At 39.4% G+C, this 27,109-nt stretch overlaps 1 protein-coding gene across 4 annotated transcripts in view; it reads left to right on the forward strand.

The window, feature by feature from the left end:
* Positions 1–27,109, forward strand: part of BNC2 (basonuclin 2) — a 736,294-nt gene that overhangs the window by 675,171 nt on the left and 34,014 nt on the right. For all 4 annotated transcript variants that reach the window (XM_040360213.1, XM_040360192.1, XM_040360199.1 and 1 more), the window contains one exon: positions 19,867–21,824. In XM_040360213.1, the coding sequence (XP_040216147.1) occupies positions 19,867–21,824 (1,958 nt within the window). The remainder of the gene's footprint in view (positions 1–19,866; positions 21,825–27,109) is intronic.

Raw genomic sequence — 27,109 nt, forward strand, 5'->3', positions numbered from 1 at the left:
TTCTATCTGGATGCCCTACTTTCCTCCCAAAACCCACTGACTGATTGAATGGCTTCAAACCAAACTGGCTCAAGTATGTATGCTTGTACTTATCTGGCTCTGGATATACACTAGAACACTGGATTGTTAGATCCTCTGAAGCAGGAAATAATGTCAATGGTCATATGTTTGTAAAGCTCTTTGTATACATACAAAAATAAACAAATACATAACAATATACCCTTACCTAAAAAAATATATATATGGTATATATTTAACGATGTGAGTGTAATATACACATGTTTCATCATTAAGAATGTAACTACAGAAAAAAATATTTTGACCTCATCTCAGGCCAAATACTTACATTCCAAGAGTAACGAATAATCCTCAAGCTCCAAAACCACACTACATAAATATCCTGCTTTATTTCTACTATTGAAATGCTCCCAAACCTTCCGCATGAAAGACAGAGAAGAAACCAAATAAAAAAAAAAAGTCTTTGATTTATTAATTTCTAGTGGATTAGATCTGCAAATGTTTCCTATCTTTTTAATTTGAGCCGTATACAGAGCCTTAGAAGCTTTTAATTATGCGTTTTGTGTAATGTGGCCCCAAATGAAGGAGAATAAAATTAAAATTGTGAATCAAATAGTAAATCTAGGTAGAAGCAAAAGGGAGCTGTAGCGTAATGCTAATGGTTTTGTGTCTTTCTGGTGTCAATAATAGCTCTAATGACATTAAGTAGAGGGTCCATTAGTGTATTCTCTTCAGTACTGTGCACCATAGCAACACATTCTACAACCTGAAAACAACTTTTATTTAATGACATCTCAGTCTTTTTCTTCTAAATGCAGTCCCATATACAAGAAAAAAAATATTGGTGGACTAATAGAACAGACTGACAGTTTTTTTTTCTAATGAATACTGTTCTACCATGTGGGCCTCTAAAATAAATGTCTTGCTTAAAGTAAAAAAAAAAAAAAAAAAAAAAACATCCTACGGTAAAAAAATAAATAAAAAAAAAATCGTTTTTATATTCATGGTATCAATGTTGAGTAATAAGCAGGGGGGAATACATGTTTTTAATGTATTATGTTCCATTTTCCTATAACTGCATGAAATCTCAGCTTTCCACACGTTTGTGTTCCTGGAGAGATTGTATTTTGTATTAAACTGTAATATTACTACATACGCTGGCAGACTTTACAAGTATGTCCCTCCAATTTTGTGCTCATACTCAACGTCTTAATATAAGTTCAAACTCTGTATTCTTGATAGCATTGTGCCTTTAAACACACGTTTTCACATAAAGACTAAAAGAATAGAAAATGTAATAGCTAACTAAAAACGCTACTGAGAAATAAAAACTGTACATAATAGGGTACTACTAATCTATCGCTGCAAGGCGTTAAAGAAAGATATGTATGGGGCCATCTGAGCAGTAATGCATTTTGGGCCTAGTGTGCAAAGGAGTCATACTAGAGGCAGCTGTCTTCTATGTTGACTGCAGGTGTCAATACTCATTGATGTTTTGCTGACTTTTAGATGCTCTCAGTTCCATTTCAGGCTTATCCAATGGTCAGCAAAGTGTCAGTGAGCATTGACACATGCATACATCAGAAAGATTTGTCTCTGTGGTGAACACTTTTACACACTGCATCTAGAAAAGAAGGAGAACTCAGATAATCACATGAGTATTCTCAGTACCTTTTTAGAATGAGCCATTGTGGTAACTGCGCAGTATTTTTGCAGTATCTTATCTTGGATAGCCGTTTTATTTTTCTTACAGAATATTACAGTATATGCAAAGTATACAGTAATTACATATGACAATAAAATAACAAATGTTTAATTGTATTCAAAAAATGTATGCCATTCTGAAGCCAGATATTAAACTTTCTTAGGTTCTGATTTATACTTCACCACTTAAGGACCGGAAGGATATACCCCCTTAATGATCAGACTGCGTCACTTTAACTAAAAATGTATGTCCTTTTTTTCCCACAAATAGAGCTTTCTTTAGGTGGTATTTGATCACCTCTGCGTTCTTTATTTTTTGTGCTATAAACAAAAAGAGAGCTACAATTTTGAAAAAAGGAACCAATATTTTTTACTTTTTGCTATAATAAATATCCCAAAAAAAACAAAACAAATTTCTTCATCAGTTAAGGCTAATATGTATTCTTCTACATATTCTTGGCAAAAAAAAATCGCAATAAGCATATATTGATTGGTTTGCACAAAAGTTATAGGGCCAAATTCACGTAGGAGAGCGTATCTTTATGTGGGTGTAGCGTATCCTATTTACGCTACGCCTCCGCAACTTAGACAGGCAAGTGCAGTATTCACAAAGCACTTGCTCCGTAAGTTGCGGCGGCGTAGCGTAAAAGGGGCCGGTGTAAGCCTGCGTAATTCAAATTTGGAAGAGGTGGGCGTGTTGCATTCAAATGAGCCGTGACCCCATGTAAATGAAGCAGCGATCGTACGGCGCATGCGCGCGCATGCTCAGTATCACGTCAAATTTACTCCCTAAGATACGCCGGCTCAATGCCTGTGACGTGAACGTAACCTACGCACATCCCCATTCACGTAAGACTTGCGTAAACGACGTAAAAAAATACGCTTGTTCCGACGTCCATACTTTGCATTGGCTGCGTGTCATATAGCAGGGGTAACTTTACGCCGGACGTAAGCCTAACGTAAACGGAGTAGCGGGCGCAAGTACGTTCGTGAATCGGCGTATCTAGCTCATTTACGGAAGTGCCCCTTGCGGCCAGCGTAAATATGCACCCAAGATATGACGGCGTAGGAGACTTACGCCGCTCGTATCTTGGCCAAATTCATGCGTAACTGATTCTAAGAATCAGGCACATAGATACGACAGCTCGCATTTGGACTTACGACGGCGTACGTGGAGATACGCCGTCGTAAGTCCTTTGAGAATCTAGCCCATAGTGTCTACAAAATAGGGGATGTATTTATAGCATTTTTATTATTTTTTTACTAGTAATGGCGGTGATCGGTGATTTTTAGCAGGTCTGCGACATTGCGGCGGACAGATCGAACACTTTTGACACTTTTTTGAGACCATTGACAGTTATATAGCGATCAGAGCTAAAAATAGCCACTTATTACTGTATAAATTTCACTGAGAAGGGGTTAACACTAGGGGGCGATTAAGGGGTTAAGTGTGTCCTAGGGAGGTGTTTCTAACTGTGGGGGGAGTGGACTGACTGGGAGTAGAGGTTTTGTTGTTCCTAATCACTAGGAATATCAGATCTTTCTCTACTTCCCTGACAGAATGGCGATCTGTCTGTTTATATTGACAGATCCCCGTTCTGGCTTTCTGAAGAGCGATTGCGACCGCCGGCCACACACATCAGCTCCAGCGTCGTGCCCCCTAGAGCTCTTCAAGTGGCCGACATACACCTTCGGCGATTCGCGCAACCGTGCCAACCTGCCGCCGTATAATGATGGCGGCTGGTCAGCAAGTGGTTTAAAAAAAAGTTATAAAGAGATGATTTTTATAAGGTACAAAAATGAAGGGGTTTGAATTATTATGTTTACTTATTGCTTATCTTGCTAGCGAGTTATTTTTTGTTTTAACTTTAGTTTTGCCTGGGTGTGTATGTGCACATGTATGTATAGCCTGGTACACACTATGGCCCAGATTCTCGTAAAATTGTGTAAAACTCGGCGGGCGTAACGTATCTGATTTACGTTACGCCGCCGCAAGTTTTACAGGCAAGTGCTTTATTCACAAAGCACTTGCCTGTAAAGTTGCGGCGGCGTAGCGTAAATCACCCGGCGCAAGCCCGCCTAATTCAAATTAGCCGGGTAGGGGGCGTGGAGCATTTAAATTAAGCGCGTTCCCGCGCCGAACGTACTGCGCATGCGCCGTCCGGAAAATATCCCAGGGTGCATTGCTCCGAATGACGTCGCATGGACGTCATTGGTTTCGACGTGAACGTAAATGGCTTCCATCCCCATTCACGGACGACTTACGCAAACAGCGTAAATTTTTAAATTTTGACGCGGGAACGACGGCCATACTTAACATTGGTTGCCCCTCATATAGCAGGGGCAACGTTACGCCGTGCAAACCTAACGTAAACGTCATAACTTCACTGCGTCGACCGCGCGTACGTTCGGGAATTTGCGTAACTGGCTAATTTACATACTCGACGGGCGACACCTAGCGGCGAAAAAAAAATGCATTTAAGATCCGACAGCGTAAGAGCCTTACGCCTGTGGGATCTAATGGATATCTATGCGTAACTGATTCTAAGAATCAGTCGCATAGATACGACGGCCCAGATTAGGACTTACGACGGCGTACATGGCGTTGCGCCATCGTAAGCCCTTTGAGAATCTGGGCCTATAAGTTTTTTTCCAGCTATGCGTTTTTTTTGTCAGCTCCGGTCCCCTGTGCTAACTGTGCAAAGTTAGTGCAGCGATCTCCCCCACTGAGCAGTTGTGTTCTGACAGGGAGACAGCCCCCCAGCCAGAACACTCCGATCAGCGCTCTCTGCCATTGGCTAAGAGCGCTGATCTAGAGTCGGTCGGCTGCTGGTTTTCCAAATGGTCAGACAGACCGACATACACACAGGCCGAATGTCGACCATTTTTTATTTAACTGGCCAATGTCTCCCTACATTTGTACCAGGCTTAAATATATGAATGTATGCATACATGTGTGTAAGTGTGTATGTATGTATGTATAATTGAATAACAAGATTTTTAGCAATTAGTATAATATATCAGAATTGTTAATTATTGTATTGTAACTTTATACTTTATGCTGATGGGAAGCTAGATCATTTATTATTATTAATTATGGAGAAGGGGTGGAATTAAATAATCAGGTACTTCTTCCCACTCCATTTTGAATATGTAAACCAAATTATTTTGTTTGTTTTCAGTCTTGTGTATGTTTTTTGTGTGTCTGGCTATTACTGTATGATTACTTTGCTATTTCTTTTTTATGTTTATATTTTTTTACATGTTCAAAATAAACTACTTTTACTACTACTTATATTAGGTGAAACAAACTTTCACAACTTTTTTGTGAAAGTTCCATCGTGTAACTGTAGTCAGTCAGACATGATCTCAGAATCTAATACAGTGGAACTTCGGTTTACGAGTAACTCAGTTAACAAGCTTTTTGAAAGACAAGCAACTTTTTTTAAAGAATTCTGACTCGGTTTGCGAGTGTTGGCTCACAAAACAAGCAGAATTCAAGCTGATGGGGCCTGCAGTACCGCATTTGGCCTGAGGTGGGGGGGCGCCGGAGCCGAGCAGAGCCGATCGGCGCAATTCGTAAATGCATAGAAAGGCCCGAGGACAGCTCAGCTGACCTTGGCAAATCTCGGGAACAAAGTCTTCCCGAGGTTTACCGAGGTCAGCCAAAGTGTCCTTAGGCCTTTTCGGTCCATTTCCAAGGCTCTCCGGCCTCTGGCCGCATGCGGTATTGCATGCCATTGAAGTCAATGCATGCACTGATAAAACTGCTGCACAAAACATGATTTGTGTAATTCCTTTTGCTTAGTGCCCTTATGGCAGCCTCTGGTTGATGTAAAGTTCTACTTCCAAACACATAAAACCAGTACATTAACATTAGTCCCTGTCCTCAATCATTTACAATCTTAGCTCCCTTACATTCATACATAAATGCATACACATCCTACGGTCAACTTAGACAAGAACCAAATAACCTACCAGCATGCCTTTGGAGTATAGAAGGATGCCTCTGCAAGCACCAGAAGAACATGCAGACTCTTTTCATATAGCATCTTGGACGGGATTTGTAACCAAGAAATGGTAACATTACTGTTAACTCTGCAAGCAAGACATAGGAATACCGATTCACAGATGTTCCACACTGATGTGATTTGATACAACAGGAGATTTCATGTTTGGCTTGATATTGGTGCCTTATATTTTTGGACAGGTGAAAATTTTACAGAGGTATAATAAATGATGACATGAAGGATGTAAGTTTGCTCCCACCATAATGCATTTGTAGTGTTAAAAACAGAAAGAAAGAAAATACTACAATGTATTGTAATGCCTATAAAGTTCATAACCAGAGAGAATCATAATCTATTAACATTTCCTTCCCCATTTCTAATATTTAAAAAGTTTGTAAAGGGTTGGCAAGGCAAGCAATTTCTTTCTATTTCAGTAGCAGAGCAGTTATGCACACAAATGTGTACATATTTATAATCTCTCATGTGAGACAGTTGTGTTCCTACAACTGTGTTGCAGACGGAATACATTGTTATATCCTGAAAGCACTTACAGTCTCGCACCTCAGTGTATTCCCAAGGAGGCTCAGAGCCACTGGCATAGACAGTACACAAAGCGCATGTAGCTGACATCAAGGGCTGTTGCACTTTCGGAGCTTTGTTGGTTCAGCAAAGCGTGCAGTCTCATGTGAATGAAAAGTGTCACCAGAATCTCCATTTCAGACAAAGCTGCTCCTGCTGAGGCTTTGGGGACATGCTGCCACTCACTGATGTAACAGAAGCCTAGGGAGGTGATCAGAGACTTAAAAATCCTTTATTTTCTTTTAGTGATGTTTTTTTTTACTATACATGAACTCTGTAATGTAGGACAAAGAGCAGAACACAGAAAATTAGTTCCTGAAATATACTGTTGAAATAACTGAGCAGTTTGTAGAATTTATTTAAGAGCAGCAAAGTCATTAATCTTACCATCATTTTATATATTCTTATATGAATGCTAATTGTATATACAATTCATATACTGTATATATACAAACACTAATGAAAAACATACTTCAATATGTTGAATTAGTAAAGACAAATTATTAATAGCTTTTGGAATTTTACACGAACATGAGCTGTCCTGACTGACCTACACAGAAAGGCCACTGTGCCAAATTGATGACTGGAGCCTCGTACACACAACCGAGGAACTCGACGGGCGAAACACATAGTTTTCCTCGTCGAGTTGAGTCGAGTTGTTAGGCTGTCGAGGAACTCGACAAGGCAAGTTTCTCCATTCCCGTTGAGGAAAAAGAAGACATGCTCTCTTTTTGGCTCAACGGGATCCTCGACGAAAAATGTACACACGACCGGTTTCCTCTGCAAAAAAAAAATCCCAGCAAGTTTCTTGCTGGTTTTTGCCAAGAAACTCGGTCGTGTGTACGAGGCCTGGGAGTTGGAGATTGTGAAGGAACAGGAAGGTATCCATCTGAACAGACCCGTGTACTCTAATGCCGCGTACACGCGATCAGGCTTTTGCCCGGCCAAATCACATCAGAATTCTGACGGAATTCCATAGGAAAAAAAGAGAATGTGTTCTATATCTAAACTCCGATGCAATTCATTGGAATTTCCGATGAAAAAACTCTGATGGGGCTACACACGATCGGAAAATCCGATGGAAAAAGTCCATCTGACTTTTTCCATCGGAAATTTCCGATCATGTGTACGGGGCATAAGGGAGTAGCATCTGTATATGGGTCTGGTGAACCAGTTAAGCAGAGAGGCTGAGACTGGGACAGCTCTGTCCAAAAGAGCAATGGACAGAACTGTGTGACAAAAAAATGTGAGGATGTTAAAAAAACTTTGTATTCATTATGGCAAATAACTCCTAAGTGGACCAAAAAAGCCATAAAAGGCATTTTGCTAAAGGGCCTGAGCCCTTGGAAAACCTTTCTACATACAGTTACATTTTACTTTAAATCTTTTAAATCTTTAAAGTGAAATTAAAGGCTTTCTTTTTTTTTTTTTAAACAACAAAAATGTTATACTGTACTTATCTGCTCTGTGTAATTGTTTTGCACAGAGCATCCCCAATCCTCCTCTTCTCGGGTCCCACACTACCACTCCTGGCCCCTCCCTCCTGCAGAGTGCCCCCAAAGCAAGCAGCTTGCAATGGAGACACCCAAGCAGACTCGCTCCTGAGCAGCGGCTTTGTGTGTCAATTTACACAGAGCCGTGGCTTGGCCCTACCCCCTCTGTCTTCTCATTGGCTCACTGGCGGTGGCCACTGGACAATGGCTCCTGCTGCTGTCTCAGTCAATGAGGAGGGAAAGTCCCTGAAGAACCGCGTCTCTTGTGCACATCGCTGGATCGAAATGGGGCTCAGATAAGGAGGTTTTTTACCTTCATACATAACATAACACAACATAACATAACATTAAGGTAAAAAAAAAAGTGAAATTTGATTTTTTTTTAATAACAAACATGTTATACTTTCCTGCTCTGTGCCGTGGTTTGGCACAGAGCATCCCTGATCCTCCTCTTCTGGGGTCCCCCACTTGATGCTCCTGGCTCGGTGCGATTTATGTCATAAACACAAACTTTATCACAATTGCAAGCCTGCAGTATTAGTCTCCCAGGTTTACATTCTGTATTCAGGTGCTGACAGAGATAGAGCACATCTAGCTCCAAGGTACAATATAGAATGCAGTTACTGCTGCACACTGTATTCAACTCCAGTGTGAAGTGAATTGAGTAGCATATACACAGTCGTTTTTTTGCAGCGAGCTAAGTCCCTTTTCAAGCGATAATTGACCTTTGTGTGTGGTAGACCTTCCCAGATTTGACCTTTGTGCTAGTGTGCATGTTTTTTTTTTTTCACTAAGCCTAATAATAACATGATTACCATGATCCTATGTGTTGATTCTATTATATCCCTGCCAGTTTTAAGTAATGACATGTTAATTTGCTTATTTTCTTGTCAGTGCAATTTACAAGCCAAGGCAGCAAATATAAATTTAGCCATAGTAAATTCATTTACAGTGACACAATGGCAGATACACAGAGCAGAACCCTTCCTATGAGATAAAGTGGACTGAGTGACTTATGCAGTAATTAGGGGATAATTGTCATTAACCTCGCAAACAGTAGTTTACCCATATTGTTTCAAAGGCTCCAGGATGCATAATGACAAGGTAATCTGTCAAAGCGCTAGGGGGAAATATTAATGAGATTTGTGCAGGCCTGTATTGAAAATATGCAGAAAGCGGCCACATTAAGCTAATTGGTGGATGAATATACACTTGTAAAAGTGCTTCTAATGGCACGTTTGCTTCTCTCCAAATGACTGCTGTTAATGTGGAGAAGTGGGCTGCTCGGAAAGTCAGGACTGCTGGGACGAGAAACATATTAATATGTACAGACACAATTATTAGTATTGTATATTGTTCGCTGCAGGACTGTAATATTACCTTTAATATATTTATCGAGCATTTGTAATATATCCTGAAAAGATTTCACTCTTGATTTGCTTTAGATATTTAAAAGAAACCTAGATGCTGATACATGCTTAAGCAATAGGTACCTAGTGATGACATCACACTAACTTGCCAAGCCTTTACAGCACAGTAGTTTGGTAGACACTACAATCACCTCAGAAGACTTTGAGATTTATGGACCAAATATGTCTAGAAGAAAAGTTGTCTTGCTTATAAATGCCGTCCAATTAAATGCTTCCTTTCAGTGTTATTTTTTGTTTGTATTTTCACAGGGATACCCAGTATATTGATTTTTAGAGCCGGTTCACACTGGGACGACTCGTCAGGCGACTAAGCCGCCTGACAAGTCGCGTCCCATTCTATTCAATAGAACCGTTCTAATTGGAGCGACACAAGTCGCTCCGACTTAGAAAAAGGTTCTTGTACGACTTTGGGGGCGACTTGCATTGACTTCTATATAGAAGTAATTTTGCAAGTCGCCTCTGAAGTTGTCTTCAGGTCGCCTTGCCCAGTCGACCCCAAAGTCGTGCCGCCCCAGTGTGAACCGGGTCTAAGGCACCAAGTACCTGGTACCAACGTTTTAGGACTGGAAATTTTTGAATAATCTAATACCTTACCCCAGTGACTGCTGATCTTAAGTCACCCAAACCCTAAGTCTAATAGTCGCTTTTAAAGTGGAGTTCTACCCATTTAAAAGTCAACAGCTACAAAAAGTGTAGCTGCTGACTTTTAATAATCAGACACTCACCTGTCCCACGGTCCAGAGATACAGGGGCACAAAGCCCTGCTCCTCTCTCCTCCTCTCTGCGGCGCTGGCATTGTTACTGTGGGTGCCCAGCTGTGGCTTCACAGCCGGGCGCACTGCACATGCACAAGCCGCGATGCGCGCTGTGATTGGCCGGTAGGGAGGGTGGAGTGATGATCTTTGTTCCGGCGCTGCAGTGCCAGGGAGGAAGTGGGAGCTGGGTGCCCGTAAAAACAGGGTAACTGCTCCATCCCCAAAAAAATGACATGCCAAATGTGGCATGTCAGGGGGTCACCTACACTTAAAGCAGGAGTTTAAAATGTAAAACTTACCACCTAACTTTGCCTAAAATGTAACCCTACCTGCAACCTTAACATAACCTTAACCTCCTAAATCTTAGACTTAACTTATAGGAATGAAAATCACAGCCCTTGTGCTGAATCAGGTGCATTAGTCATATGATGTTACATATCAGAAGTTAATTCCTCTGCTTTATGGCACACAGTTGTAGATTAATAAAAATGATTATTCTATATGACACTGAAGCAGCAATTGGTTTATTTATTCAAGGCCTATGTATACGATACATTTCCTATATTCTTGTATAGCACTTTGAGGTCAGATTTGCAGCTTTCACTCTGCAGGTGCACTGTAGCAGACTTATGCGGGTGTTGGATAACTTGACCAAAACTTTTACGTTATAAGGCTCTCTCTGAAATGTAGAATGCCTGTGGCTCTCTGCAAAGCAGCACCACTGTTAAGATCTGTTTAGCGGAACTCCCCTGCTCAGTACATTTGAAATGTGGAAAGAAATTTAATTTATATGCCAATTTGTGGTGTTATGAAGCCCTGGCTTCCTCTTGATTTACATAGGAAGCACATTTAAGATAAAGCAATTCACCTTCTCCTAAGATAAGTTCCAGGAACCTATGGGTTTTCGGGCTTGATTTAGCTGATTAAAACCTTGGATGAAGCTGCCCAACAGAATTTCTGGTGTGGTGGTAGATCGTGGACTAAAGGATCCTGAGGAGAAGGCCAGAGGTTTCTGGTAAAACTAAGATTTTCCATTGAAAAATAAAAGAGAGGGAGGCTGGAGAGCCCTTATAGTGTAGTAGATCAATTCAAAAACAAGAATGCATTGCCTGCACAATAAAAATAAAGGTCATAATGGACTTACAATAGTTAAGGCTGTGGTCATCCAACTATGGGGGAACACACGGCCTTCCTAGTGTGCAGGTAAAGAAAACCTGTCTCCACGCAGGGTCAGTGTGGTCGCTCTATATGCCTTGGGCATTCCCATCCTGGGGGCTTCAAGGGAGTTCTCAAGTGGGTGATTCCCCAAGTGTTTCTCACTACCAGCTGATATTTGACACCAATGTTATCACCCTGAACTGAAGAAGTGGCAATTTAAAACCACAAAACACATTTTATTTGGTGAAAAAAAGCAATTGGATGCTTTACTAAAGCAGACGACTCATGCCTACCCTTTGAACAACCTCATTGGGATCCTCTGTCAAATGAATTACCTACGGGCCCTTTCTGCTCTGACTCTTTCTACTACAACAAGATATAAGTCACTGTGATGCCCTGTTCACTTGAGAGTAAAAAATGTGTTTCAAGCTATTGAGCCCTCCAAACAACAAGCTGTTTAGCAGAAGGTAAGGAAATAGAGGAAACGTGAGAAAGGACCTAAAGTCCCACCTACTGGCTAGATAGATAGCTAAAAAATACAATGCAAAATTTCACAAGAAAATATATTTTAAAAAGGCTTACTGCTGGACAATTTAATATATACATCACCTTTAAATTATACACAGGGAAAAATAATTATACAGCACAATCGCCACCCACATCTTTGCTGAATCAAGTCCCAGTCACCACACATCTGTATTTTCTTTTCTTTAATGGGAAATTCAGGTCACAGAAACATTCATGCAATTCTAAATTCAGGGAGATTTTCATCTGCTGGGCTGCTTGTATTTATCAGTAGTTTGCCCAGGATCTGCAATTCTTGTTTCGGCAAGCCCATCATTGTTTGAAAAAAATATCCCAGTGGGGAAAGTCTAAGGCCCCGTACACACGAAACCGGAGCCGTATTCTGCCGAGAAACCCGGTGGTGTGTACACTTTTGGCCGAGGAAGCCGACGAGGATCTCGTCGGGCCAAATAGAGAACATGTTCTCTATTTCCTCGTTAGTCAATGAGGAAACTTGGCTCGCCGAGATCCTCGGCGGCTTCACAAGGAACTTGACGAGCAAAACGATGTGTTTTGCCCGTCGAGTTCCTCGGACGTGTGTACGGGGCCTAACTTGTTTTTGAATCTGTAGGCTAAATGGCAACAGATAGTCTGCACATGCAGGTGGACCTAGGCAGGTGAATGCGCTTAGATTGCCTTGCACAGCTTGTATATGTTTTTAAGCATGAAGAACACATTTCCAGTGATGGCAGGTTAGCTTTGTAGCATGAATTAGAGGGAGCAGATGTGCTGTATTACACACACTACTTTATCAATCCTTATTGCTGTGCTCATATCAGTAGTAAATAAGACCTACACACAGATGTGATGAGCTGGAGAGGCTTCACGTGTTCTTACAATGGCCCAGACATTCACCTCACATCTTCCAATCACACCAGCATTTGTTCTCACAGCTTAGCTATTCTCTGGAATCAAATTGCAAAGTTGTCACATTCTTGAAAAAGCAGTAGAATGCAGATTTGTTAGATGTCTCCTCTTCACGGCTTGATATAGTGTATACAACCCTGAAATACTACACATGCTGTATATTAATCATTTTTAATTTTCAAGGTCATAGATGGTTTATGTAGCTTTGTGTGTATCTGTGATGTTATCAAATCAATCTAAAACATATGGCCATATTATTTTCTTATATTCATGGTGAATTTAGAAAATCTTAGGTTTCAATTAACAACCATTGATGAAAGTTGAACATCACACATTTATAACTCAGTCCAACCAAAGCAGATATTTCGGTTTCAGTTGATGTTAGCAAATTCAACCATTTCTTTTACCTCGAGGGGGTTGAGGTGGCAAAATCCCTGCTCTCAATTGCCTAGCTGTGTCCAGCTGCTGTAGCCATTATCAGTGGCCTCACATGCACTATTTATTTGTGTTTTTTTTTCAACGGCATTAACCAGAAATATCAGTTTTTGGAGGACCGGACCTCAAACTTGAGCTAACTGTTCAGTTTGTGAAAGTATACAAAATTAGTAAAAAAATAATACCTGTTTTTAACCACTTAAGACCCGGACCATTATGCAGGTTAAGGACCTTGCCCCTTTTTGAGATTCCGCACTGCGTCGCTTTAACTGACAATTGCGCGGTCGTGCAACGTGGCTCCCAAACAAAATTGGCGTCCTTTTTTTCCCAAAAATAGAGCTTTCTTTTGGTGGTATATGATCACCTCTGCGGTTTTTATTTTTTGGGCTATAAACAAAAATAGAGCAACAATTAAAAAAAATATATATATTTTTTACTTTTTGCTATAATAAATATCCCCCAAAAATATATCAAAAAACATATTTTTTCCTCAGTTTAGGCTGATACGTATTCTTCTACTTATTTTTTTTAAAAATCGCAATAAGCGTTTATTGATTGGTTTGCTCAAAAGTTATAGCGTTTACAAAATAGGGGATAGTTTTATGGCATTTTTATTAATATTTTTTTTTTACTAGTAATGGCGGCAATCAATGATTTTTTTTGTGATTGCCACATTATGGCAGACACATCGGACACTTTTGACAACTTTTTGGGACCATTGTAATTTTCACAGCGAAAAGTGCTATAAAAATGCACTGATTACTGTGAAAATGACAATGGCAGTGAAGGGGTTAATCGCTAGGGGGCGCTAAGGGGTTAAGTGTGCCCTAAGGGAGTGATTATTACTGTAGGGGGGCGTGGCTGTAGGCTTGACGCCACTGATCGTTGTTCCCTATATCAGGGAACAGACGATCAGCGTCACTGCCACAGAGAAGAAAGGGGAAGGTGTGTTTACACTCACCTCTCCCCGTTCTTAAGCTCCTGTGACCCGATCGCAGGACACCGGCGGCAATCGGGTCCGCGGGTCCCGCGGGCGCGGTCACGGAGCTTCGGACCGGGTCACGAGCGTGCGCGCACGAGCCACGGCTTGGCCCAGCAGTGCCATTCGGCCGACGTATTTTAGCGTTAGGCGGTCCTTAAGTGGTTAAAAAGCCTTTAGATGATTCTCTTCTTTTTATCAACTCACAGTACTGATTTCAGTATGAAGTTCAATCTTTTATGTATCAGTTGACACTGTGAGGTTGATTTACTAAAACTGGAGAGTGCAACATCAGGTGCAGTTTGCATAGAAACATGCAACAAGCTCAAGTTAGAGGCTGATTGGCTACCACGCACAGCTGTACCAGATTTTGCAGTCTCCAGCTTTAGTAAATCAACCCCTAGGCATCTACTAACTATATTGACTCGAAAAGGGACGCTGACGGTTTTAAATATTTTTGGCATATGGCCCTTATATCAGAAATAGTCCTAGCTTCCATTTTTTATAAAATGTTAAAAAGTGATGTACCTTTCAGATCTTCTACATTCTTTTACTCTTGAAAGTACTTCAGTGAACCCTGTGTTTGACTCTTTATGCAAGATATTAAGCTGACAGCCTGCATCTTCAAAGCTAATCATCTTGCACTCATCCCTTGCTTCAGACGTGACTCAGATGTTGGACAAAGTATGTCCTTATGTCTGGGTCACATCCTCACACATTTTATCCTTGCCTGCAGGTCAGCTGCAATCATATCATCAGTTCATGAGAGGAGAGGACTGCACACTACATTGTCTTAATAAAAAAATCTTCTTTTGCTCTTCAAGATAATAAGCCCGGTCCACAGGTCATCTAGCAGATGCTGTTAAGTTTTTGTAACACAACGGGGTGCAAACAGCAATAGAAAAAATATTGGAAGTACACTTCATTACATAGCATTTGAGCAAGTTAGGTAACACAATATGAGGTATAATGTATTAAATGTTGAACTAGTGACAGATGTAAGGATTTTTAGAAATATAATGCAATATTTTAGTAGAACTTAAGGCACAAATAGCAATTTGCTTTCTATTGAGGAATATCATTGTGGTAGTCATTTTTGAAGCTCAAAGTGCTGGTGTACTACTGCCACAAATAGGACCATACTAATAAACTTACAAGTGAATGAGGTTTTCTGACATAATGTGATGATTGTTTGCCCATGTATTCATGCTCCATTAAACTATATGCCAGCTAACTGGTAAGAACGCAACTCAAATTTGAAGAACAAATTACAAATTTTTGGAAAAACCTGCTCACAAAATAGGTTAGCTAGAATAAAAGTGTCAAAGCAGACCCAAATCTTTGAATTAAAAAAAAGGAAAAGTAATACACTTCCACACCATGTTATTATGTATTTGGAATGTTGTACTAAGCCAGCAGTTTTTTTTCACAAATTCCAACTTTATAACTTTAGATATGTTTATTTTATAGATTATGGGATTATGGGTTAAAGCACACAGTAGACAAACGGCCAAATACACAGTAGAAATTCATATGTGAGAAATGTTTTCTGCCAACAAAATTGCAATTCTGTTGAGCCTGTCTTATAATGTTTACAGTACACCTCCTGCCACACACTAAAGCCCAGCCCTAAACAGCTACTTTGTCAAAACTTTGACTGGATACTGAAGGAGCATTGGTTCACTAATAAGGTCATATATCTGCTCTCTCCTTCAATCAGTAAGTGTAAAGTACAAGACTAGGGTAATATTTGGGATCCCAACCAGGAGGTAATTTAGCATGTATACTACAGAAGATCATCAACTCCATGCATCATACCCAAAGGTCCCAAGTAAAACATTCACCTAAACAAAATTGTGCAATGCAACTATAACAACATGCGTGAATACAATGGGTGTTATTTACTAAAGGCAAATCCACTTTGCACTACAAGTGCAAACTACAAGTGCAAACTACAAGTGCAAAGTGCACTTGAAATTAAACTGAAAGTGCACTTTGAAGTGCAGTCGCTGTAGATCCGAGGGGGACATGCAAGGAAAATAAAAAGCAGCATTTTAGCTTGCACATGATTGGATGATAAAATCAGCAGGGCTTCCCCTCATTTCAGATCTACCCCTCAGATTTACAGTGACTGCACTTCCAAGTGCACTTTTCACTTGTAGTTTGCACTTGTAGTACAAAGTGGATTTGCCTTTCATAAATAACCCCCCCCCCCATGTCATATCATGTAATTATAATCACTATACAGTTGAGCATGCAGTATACTGTTTACTAATTGTGGGGCACTCAAATCACCAGCTCACACTTATTTTAAATATAAGTATTTGCATCTCCACTGGCTTTAGAGTCCTGTGATTAGCAACTGGCCTGCTGGATTCTAATCCAGGAGGTCTTGACATCACCACCTCGCCTCTCCACCTCACCCATTTAGAATACATCAGGTCAGTCGCTCAGCACAGGACCCATAAACAAGTTAAGATCACTGGAGTAGTGATGTCTACTTCAGTGATTTTCATTTTCTAGGAGCATCATCCAGGTATAGTATATAACAGTGTTTTTTTCATATTTTTCAGTCACGGCCACTTGAAAAGTATTCTCAGTCTTGAGGCACCCCATTCTAAAGATTTTTTCCCATTATTGGATGATGATAATGTTTGCAAAGCCATGTGCATTCCCGTCAGGCAGACAAACGCTCTGCCCTTTAGCGGACTTACAGGGGTGCCATTAATTTTTAATGGTACCTTCACACATTAGCAAACACAGTGTGTTTTAGTGCATGCTTTAATGGCCATATTTGTATTTTTAAGTAGGTGTGGACTAAAACCACCAAAGCTAGCTAAAAACATGAAGTGGTGATCTGTTAATTCATTCATAAAACAACCTTTCTTACAAGCGATCTCTCCATAAACATGCACAATCATTTCATGTTTGTGTTCATGTTTTAGCACTGAGCAAACAACCCTAGACATAACCTTATCACTGAGTCTTTCAGGACAAGGCATCAATGTGATGAATTTTTTTTCTGAGATTAGCTGGCCAGCAGATCTTTTCAAAAAAATCTGTGCATGTCATGGAAAGACAAGTTCACAAGACAATTCTTTCACCGGCTATACCTTCCAACCCCATCTAATGTTGATGTGGCTAGCATTATACTAGACTGTCAACACATAGTAGACTTGGCTTGCCTTAAATTACCTCTGTTGTTCTTAATGCTAAATTCCTGCAAAATTGCTTCTAAGTTTAAAAATATCTGTTCTGTAATAAATTATTAGCCTCATACACACTAGTAGCTTTTTTTCATTCGACCGGACTGAACAAAAAAAAACTGACAGCTCAGGACGAGCCGCTGTACTAACTATTCAACGTTAGTACAGCAATCTCTCCTGCCATGTTCTATTGTGTTCTGACAGGGGGACGCAATGGCTGGAAGCGCTGATCGGGAGCCAGTTGGCACATCTTTTTTTGGTCATGCCGCTCGACAGAAGCCGGCTGATCGACTTCTGTCGGACCGACTCCAGTACACACAGGGCCGAATGTCATCCGGTTTCTATTGAACCGGCTAATGCCGTCTGACATTTCGGCCTTGTGTACTCGTCTTTAATGTATTATATCTATAATAACTATGTATTTTGGGCAAAATATAATGACATTTTTGGGTAATAAAACAAAACTTGTTTCTTCTAGGTGCTGCTTGAGTAACTTGCTTTCTGTGCACTGAACGGAGGGGATCGCTTGTATTTTTTTCAGTGACTACAAGCCATTCTTTTATTGGAGGAGGCAGAGAGGAGGAGCAGATTATGTCACAATCCCTGCCTTGTCTTAACAGAAAACACCTTGTATTCATTGAAAAAAAAGATTCTCTGAATTGTGGAGGTGCCAAGTGAGTGACTCCCTTTGTTCGGTATACAGAAGGCAAGTCACTCGAGCATCAATCAGAAGAGACCAGTGCTGGTTGTATGTAGCACAGGCTACTACAGTGAACTATCCCTTCTAGATGAGTGCTCTTAAGGATTAGATTTAACCAAGCTGGACCAATGTATTTAAAAATATATATATAATTTGTAGATTTTAGCTTCAAACTTACTTAAAATAATAGACTGCTTGAGGAACAAATAATAAAGGAACTGGGTCATGCAAACCAATGTCTAAAGCATCGGTCACATAATTCTTTCACCATGCTGGAAAATATGTGCCTCAGTGTTACTACATAATTTTAAAAAACATTAAAAAAAATTATACTTGACTAAGTAGAGGTCAGAAACCTTTTATTTCACATACTTTGTCTCAGGCCATTAATAAAATCTTGGCCACAGTGGTTTAAATAATTGTTATTGGATCCTTCGTTATTATCAACCAACGTAGGTTGGTCAGTACAAAAAGGGTAATGACAGACAAGCAGACTAAAGCTGCTGAGTAAAATTTTTGTAAATGACTGATTCTCTGCCACGCTAGTGTCACAGTAAGTGTTTGTCTTACTAAAATTGTTAAAACATCTTCATTATTTTATCATTTATAAAGGAAGTTGCGTTAGAGGGCAGTAGAATAATTGTCATGGGCCTCATGTAAAATATGACAGGGCTCTCTGGCAATAAATTAGCATCTGTATATGTGTGTATATGACAGTAAAATTACCATTGGTGCCAACATATTTGAATGAATGCTTTCAAATATTAAATTGCATTGCTTACCTCATAGAACATATAAAGATTTACGCTAAAGCTTTATAAAACAAAAGCAGTTTTAGTATGCTAAGGCAATGAATGTGATCATACATATAAGAGCAAGATTGGCTATGGTGTTAAAAGTGCAGGCTACCATCTCATAAAGTGCTGCCTATATACTTTACATGCTCTAAGGAGCATTATTAAAAGCTGTAAAAATATTTTTAGGACTACCAAAATGTTGGAAGACTTTAAAGCAGAATTCCTGTCTGGAAACATGCTTTATTTTTACAATAACCACAGGTTTACTTTCCAAAATACTACATTTTTATTCACATTTAATTTCTTATCCAGACTGTGTTGTTGCTTAGTAACCTTTTTGGATTAATGTTTGTGTGACTGTACTGATATTGCTTGGCACTGGTATGCCTCAAAACCTATATGCGTCCTTGATTATGTCACAGCTTTGTTTTTAACTTAATGGCTGTTTTTTGAGAAAGCACAATGATAAATATTCCTTACAGCAAGAAAAAATCTTGCAACTGTGAACATTTTTGTGTATGGATATTTCTTAATTGGTTAGTTAAATACATAAATGTCTTAATTGGTCAGTTAAATACAGCCTTGCAACAAGCAAGCAGGAAGTGTTTACTATTCTTATTTCTGAGATATTATAAATTATATTTAAAAAAAAAAATGTTATCAGTATCTCTACTTGGAGGATTGTAATATTTGTTTATGTGGTGACCAGGTTAATAATTAAGTGAAAATCTAAATAAGGTTTTGAATGTGCTTCTACCTTAAATGTTGCACGTTCACGGGTGTAGGCTTGTAAATGCTATTGGTGGCTGCTTTTAAGTTGAGAAATGTTTTATGCCGAATAGTGCAGTTCTTGCTACTTAGTTGCACAGTATGATATCACATCTTATACTCATTTATGCTAAGCATTTTGCAACACAGCTAGATCACACTGGTAAAATGGTAGGGTTACATGCAGTTAGTTTCAGAGTTCTAGTGTTATATGCTGTGTTTGTTTTGACATTAGTTAATACAATCTGTTTTGCTGTGATTGTAAGTATCACATTTACATGGCAAAAAGTTTTGTTTACTATTTACTTATTGTACTGTTGGAACAAACAATGATATCTTTGTAATGATTTTGATGTGTTTATTTTATTTTAGTTTTCACATATTTTTGTTATGTTTATTCTAGGATACTGCTGGCAAAGTCCTGGACCGTTGGGCCATTATGTCCCGGGAAGAAGAGATCATCACTCTACAGCAGTTTCTAAGATTTGGAGAGACCAAATCTATTGTGGAGCTTATGGCCATTCAAGAGAAAGAAGGTCAGGCAGTGGCTGTTCCTTCCTCAAAGGTTGATTCAGACATAAGAACTTTTATTGAAACCAACAACCGCACCAGGAGTCCAAGTGTTCTCACTCAGTTAGAAAACAGCAACCCTTCCAGTATTCACCACTTTGAGAACATGCCCAATAGCCTTGCATTCCTCCTTCCGTTCCAATATATCAATCCAGTCTCAGCTCCTATGCTTGGTTTACCTCCTAATGGGCTTATGCTAGAACACCCTGGACTAAGGTTGCGGGAACCTAACAATTCAAATCAGAATGAATGTGAAGAGACCAGTGAGTCTGAGGTCTCCCCCATGCCTTATAATAGGAGTGAACAACCGTCCAATAGAAATGCTTTGAGTAGCATCACAAATGTCGAGCCAAAAACAGAGCCAAGTAATGCCTCCCCTTCTCAAACCTCATCACCTGTCAATGACATTATTAAATCTGACCATGTCAAAAGTTCCTTTAAGATTCACAGGATGAGGCGGATGGGAGCATCATCAAGAAAAGGCAGGGTATTTTGCAATGCATGTGGAAAAACCTTTTATGATAAGGGAACTCTAAAAATTCACTACAATGCTGTTCATCTTAAGATAAAACACAGGTGTACCATTGAAGGCTGCAACATGGTTTTCAGTTCTCTTAGAAGTAGAAATCGGCATAGTGCAAATCCCAATCCTCGGCTTCACATGCCAATGCTGAGGAACAATAGAGATAAAGACCTTATCCGTGCAACATCTGGAGCAGCTACCCCTGTTATATCAAGTACAAAATCAAGCCTATCTCTAACAAGCCCTGGCCGTCCTCCAATGGGCTTTTCAACACCACCATTGGACCCTCTTCTGCAAAATTCACTTTCCAGCCAACTGGTGTTCCCTTCATTAAAGACTGTACAACCTGTTCCTCCTTTTTACAGAAGTTTATTAAATTCAGGAGATATGGTGAGCCCCCCAACATCACTACCTACTAGTCCAATTTTGCCAGCACCTCTGGGGGTGGAACACCCTCTTTCTTCTCTGTCACAAGACTTACAATCATCTGTGATCAACATGTCAACACAGGATGCAAACACAGACCTGGCTCCCAAGAAGAAGCCACGGAAATCAAGTATGCCTGTCAAAATTGAAAAGGAAGTAATTGATACAGCTGATGAATTTGATGAGGAAGAAGACAATCTAGATCATTGCCCTTCCACAAATGACATTAGCCAAGATAATTCTCAATGTGATTTAAGTCCTGGGTTATCCATCAACAGTTACTCCAAAAATGGAAGATGTATTCTGAGGACAGACACCAGAGCGAACAGTATTACTTCAGAAGACCCGGAACATGAAAGAGATTTTGAAAATGAATCAGAATCATCTGAGCCAAAGTATTGTGATGAACCAATGGAAGATGATCACCTTCCTCTTCACAAAGATAGTAATGCCAGGTCTATGACAGACAATGAGAAACACTTTGAGAATCACATTGACTGTCATCAGCAGGCTGTTATAAAGGTAAAAGAAGAGTTTACAGACCCCACATATGATATGTTTTACATGAGCCACTATGGACTTTATAATGGGGGTAGTGCTGGCATGGCTGCACTTCATGAAAGCTTAGGTTCATCTTTGAACTATGGAAGCCCTCAAAAATTCTCTCCGGAGAGTGACCTCTGCTCAAGTCCTGATCCTAAAATATGCTATGTGTGCAAAAAGAGTTTCAAAAGCTCATACAGTGTGAAGCTGCACTACAGGAACGTTCATCTGAAAGAGATGCATGTCTGCACAGTAGCTGGTTGCAATGCTGCTTTCCCTTCACGACGAAGTAGAGACAGGTTAGTACATACTCTGACAATGTGGAAGTTGTAGGTTTTCATGCTTTTATTGTTTATTTCACTGTTCAGTTTTCCTAAGGAAAACAGGGGTCCTGTTTGCATTTTCAAATTCTGGGTATAAATAAATGGGGAATTGCATGATTTTGGAATGCTCCATCTCTACCACAAAGTCTTCTGCCAAAGCATTTACTTCAGAGAGATTCTATAGCATATCTTCTATGTAGGCCTGATTAACCTGAACCACTAGACTTCCTGCTCCGGACAGTTTATAAAACTGTTGATATTATTGCAATAAAAATACAATTAACAATACAAAATACAATTAACTGATTTACCGCATCCATTTAAAAAAACATTTGTCAGTTACACATCAATGTCTGCCATTATCTTGTTAAAGATAAATGAGCATAAGGATGGTGTCATCAAAACATTGAGTTAATAAACATAAGCATTGTGATTGGGATACCTCAACTAGCCAACTGAGCATATGTTAGCTTGCAGCTTCCAATCATGTGCATGGAAACTTTTTTAAATTACTTGGGACACGAGTGGAGTTTTTAAAACAGGCTAGGTCTTATGCACACTAGGCTCCTGTGAATACTTTTCTCCTGACAGGAGAAAAGCTATGTTAAAAATAAAATTATAACCAAATTTTTCAGGTGTGTTTAGGCATGTTTAGATATGTTCGGGCTTGTGTGCATGGACAAATAGGCTAACATGTAGGGGTGTTTAGGGGCAAAAAAAGTAAAAGGCATGTAAAAAGGGCATTTGACAACTGCAGTGTGCATGGGACCTTAGCCAGACCAAGAGTAACTAGTGCAAAAGTTTAGCTCCCGAGGCCTTATTCGGGTCAGCTTTATGGGAGATAAGTGACATTTTATCCTTTGCCCATAATATTGAACACATCCTCTGGATTTGTGCAAGAGTAACTATAACTCATTTAGAGCATAAATTTCTATTCCTTTTAATTACCCACCCATATGCATTATTGGTAAACCAAGAAAAATTGAGGAAAGTTGGAAGAGAAAATCTGTCTACTTTCCACATGAATCTGACTGCTAGCTTCTAGATTGCAGGTACCAATAAAGTATATAGATCTAGGTAATATTTTGAACAATTTATAGTATTTTTTTTATCATTTTATGTTTCACCTTTTCTTTTTTTTTGTAAACGAGTCAGTAGAGAAGACAGTTACAATTAATACCTGTATGAGGTTAGCACAGCTGAATCTCGTTAGACAACATCTTAGGGAATCAGTTCAAAGCTTGCTGACATGAGCTTAAAGTCTCATAATTAAAATCTAAACCAAATAAGTAAATATATCAAGTAACAACCAGGTATTTCCCCTAAGTTTGAACTGACAGAAATATGTACATTTAAATCATAGATTTAACACTAGGGAGTATGACCATTATTAAGCAAATTTTACTATGCAAAAGGTGCAACCAAACCCGGCCTGGGATTTGGAAAGCAGTAGCAGTGACATTTTTTCACTTCAAATGCCCAACTATTCATTGATGGAATTTAAAATAAATTTTTTTTCCTTGCACATGATTGGATGATTGATGGTAACACGGTTTCCCTGGGCTAACTGATTTAGTAAATCAACACTGATGAAGTAGTAGTTTGTTACAAACACTGAAGTACTTTGTGAATCTTCAAAGTGTATTTGCCATGCATCTTCTAATGTGGCAGCAAAGCTGGTCCAAATATCACCTTAGTTATTAAAACATTACGATAAGCAAACAAAAAACAAAAACTTTAATAGAATGATATATTACATATACTGTGCAAAACACTAATTGATAGAAAAATCTAAATCACCACGCTTCATTTAAAAAAAACTTTCCCTGTTTGCTTGCTAGACATCACATGGCTATGGTTCAATAATCATGGGTCTGTTTTTTGACTTATTTTTCACTTTACAAAATCCATGAATATGTGCAATTTGGTAATACCCACTACAATTCTGAAACCAGCTAGAGTATGATGTCTTGTGATTATGTTATATAACCCAGCCTAGACTGGTTTGGCACACTGACATGACTAGAAATATTTTTTTATAATTTTAGATAAAATGTAATGGTAAATCATTTTTATTAGAGCAGGAGGAAATTAACAATCGTTCCTTCTGTCCTGCATTTTTGTTGAATTTTGTTTTTTTAAACTACCCACATATAATAATCATAACATGTTCCCTATATATTTGTGCAGTTTTTACTACTACAATAGCTTGAGTAATCAAATACACTAACAAAAAATAATGCAATGCAAAAAGACATTGTTTTTTATTAGAATTCATCTGCATATTGTTTGCACAGTTCAACTGGGAGCAACATTAGAAAGTTAGCAATTTCACAGTTAAAAAAATACATGCCACTGAAAAACTCCAAGGGGTGTTTGTTTAGTTGTATTAGTATGTATGGTTCATACCTTTACATAACTAATATAGAAATCTCTTTCGATATTTTACTAAATAAACGTAATGTTTAGCTCAGTGATTTACTGCTGGTAAATCACTGAGCTAAAGTCTTGGTTAAACATAATTATTTCATAATTATGTGTATCCTGTCAGGCTAAGGAAGTCTTGGAGCGGTGGTTGGTCCTACCTGGAAATCTGCATTGTTTTATGAGGTCTTGCAGTTTAAGAATGGTCCTTATAATATAAAAGATGCTGTTTAGCAGAGCCAGTGTACATACCTTTGGATACAGTCCTGCAAGTGTTTCACATTTTCCTTTTATACATTTGTGTACCAAATCAACTATACAAGTGTACAGATTCAAGATTAGGTAACCAAAACCAATTAGTAACTGAAAAAATGCTTTCCCTGTCCCTTTCACTTTTGCTTTAAGCCTAAATCTGCCTTTCTAGCAGATATGTTATCATAAAATGGTGCAGCAAATGTATCATTGCAATAACTAGTTAGATCCCTTAAAGGGGTTGTAAAGATACAATTGTATTCCCCTAAATAGCTTCATTTACCTTAGTGCAGTCCTCCTTCACTTACCTCATCCTTCCATTTTGCTTTTAAATGTTCTTATTTCTTCTGAGAAATCCTCACTTCCTGTTCTTCTGTCTGTAACTCCACACAGTAATGCAAGGCTTTCTCCCTGGTGTGGAGTTCCATGCTCGCTCCCTCCCTTGAGGGGGAGGGGGCAAGCAGGAGAGTCAGGACACTCTCTACATTGCAGATAGAGAAAGGCGCTGTGTGTTAGTGGGCATCCTGACTCTCCTGCTCGCCCCCCCTCAAGGGAGGGGGCGAGCACGACACTCCACACCAGGGAGAAAGCCTTGCATTACCGTGTGGAGTTACAGACAGAAGAACAGGAAGTGAGGATTTCTCAAAAGAAATAAGGACATTTAAAAGCAAAATCACAGGATGAGGTAAGTGAAGGAGGACTGCACTAAGGTAAAGGAAGCTATTTAGGGAAAAAAATACCTTTACAACCCCTTTAAGCTTACATAGGCTCTTGAAATATCCATTGTTCTTTATAGAAAATGTAAACATTCTGCCATCTGTTATATAGAATTAGGGATGAGAAAATCTGCTTGGGTTAGTTTCAAAGCCAGTTTTGTTAAACACCCTCAAAAGTCAACAAATCAAACTTTCCTTTAAACACTAAAAAGTCTATAGGGGCCATATCTTGATATTCTATTTGTTACTTATGAGGTTATAAATAACAAACTATTGTTAAAAAAGAGTCATAGGAAGTACAGCAAGGAAAGGACCTTTTCCTGTGGCTTCAAGGGCTTGATTTAAGATACACAAATCCATTAAACTACACCTTGGGGAAGGCAATAAAGTCATATGAGTTGTTGCAGGACAGCAATGTTTACACACAGCCTCAGTGAGGAGAAGGAATAGGGGAAAGAGGGTGCATTAGTAACACTGGTAGACAACTAGCTGCTCTACACAAGGTAGGATATAGGTGCAGAAGGTTTGGTCAATGGAAGGAAGAGAGGAAAGATCCCTGCTTCCGCACATCCAGGGAGCATGATGATGGTAGGTATGAAAGAGACAACTTCAGCCTGGGCTTCCGACCAGACCACGCCCCCAATGCCAGAATCTTTGATGAACCAGCCAACTATCTGCTGGGTGTGCTGTGACTGTATTAGTCAGCCACTTTTGAAAAATAAAAGTCAAATGTGCCCCAACTCCAGTTTTATGTCCTGCAGGACATTCTTTCCCCTGCTGCCACGTGCAGCCTCTCATTTTAAACCTGCCTCTCATTGTAATATTTCTTGGAAGGTAAATGGGGTGCCTAGCTTTTTTCAAAGTTATCACAGTGCTTTTGATGCACACTAGTTACTGCATAGCAGCAGAGAAAATAAAATAGCCTCTCCTGCCCCCCCCCCCCAAAAAATAAATAAATAAATAAACTCACTATTTTTTAACCCTAGTAGAAAATAAAATTGAAAAATGTTGAAAAAAAGAAAAGAGACCCTAAAAATAAGACAATACAATGTAAATTGTTGGCACGGAGGCTAGCAAGCGAGCACACATGCTGTTGATACAAAACAATATTGTAACCAAGACAGAATTGGAAGTTCAACATTTTAGAGCTGCTATCACAACAAAATGTTAGGTAAAACCTTTCTTACAACTGTCTTTCCCCTGGATTTCCTCACAGTTTGTGGAGGTTTCCTTTCACTTCTAGTTGTGTCTCCAGGTTAGGAAGTTACAATAAATCTCAATGGGTCACAGACAGCATAGAGCAGTGGTTCTCAACCTTGCTAGTGCCGTGACCCCTTGATAACATTTCCCAAGTTGTGTGGACCCCTAACAGTAAAATTTTCATAGCGTGAGTTGTTAACACCCAAGGCAAGACAAGTGATTTGTGCCCCTAACCCACGGACATTTAGCGCTCCCTGAGTCCCTTCCACTCATACAGTATTAAAACCACTTATGGTACATTTTAGGATGTACCACTCTCTCTTTTTTCTCCTTTCTTTCCCTTCTATATCTCTCTATCGGCTGCGAAAAGGCTGGGAAAGTGGTGCAGGCTTCAGGAATAGCCCAGGATTCGATGACCCCTGGCAAATTGTCATTCGACCCCCAAGGGGGTCCCGACCCCCAGGTTGAGAACCACTGGCATAGAGTAAAAAGATGGGGGTTTTAACCCTAGTCTAAAAACAAGTTTTGACTAGACATACACTTCAATGCTTACCTTGGTAGTAGAATAAAATAAATAACATTTCTTCTGATTTCATTTTCAACATTCTTTGTTCAGTATTTCATGCAGAACATGATGATTGGTTGCAGTAGTTGTGACTTCAGTGGCTG

Source organism: Rana temporaria, chromosome 1, assembly GCF_905171775.1.
Source record: "Rana temporaria chromosome 1, aRanTem1.1, whole genome shotgun sequence".
In the NCBI taxonomy this organism is placed as follows: domain Eukaryota; kingdom Metazoa; phylum Chordata; class Amphibia; order Anura; family Ranidae; genus Rana; species Rana temporaria.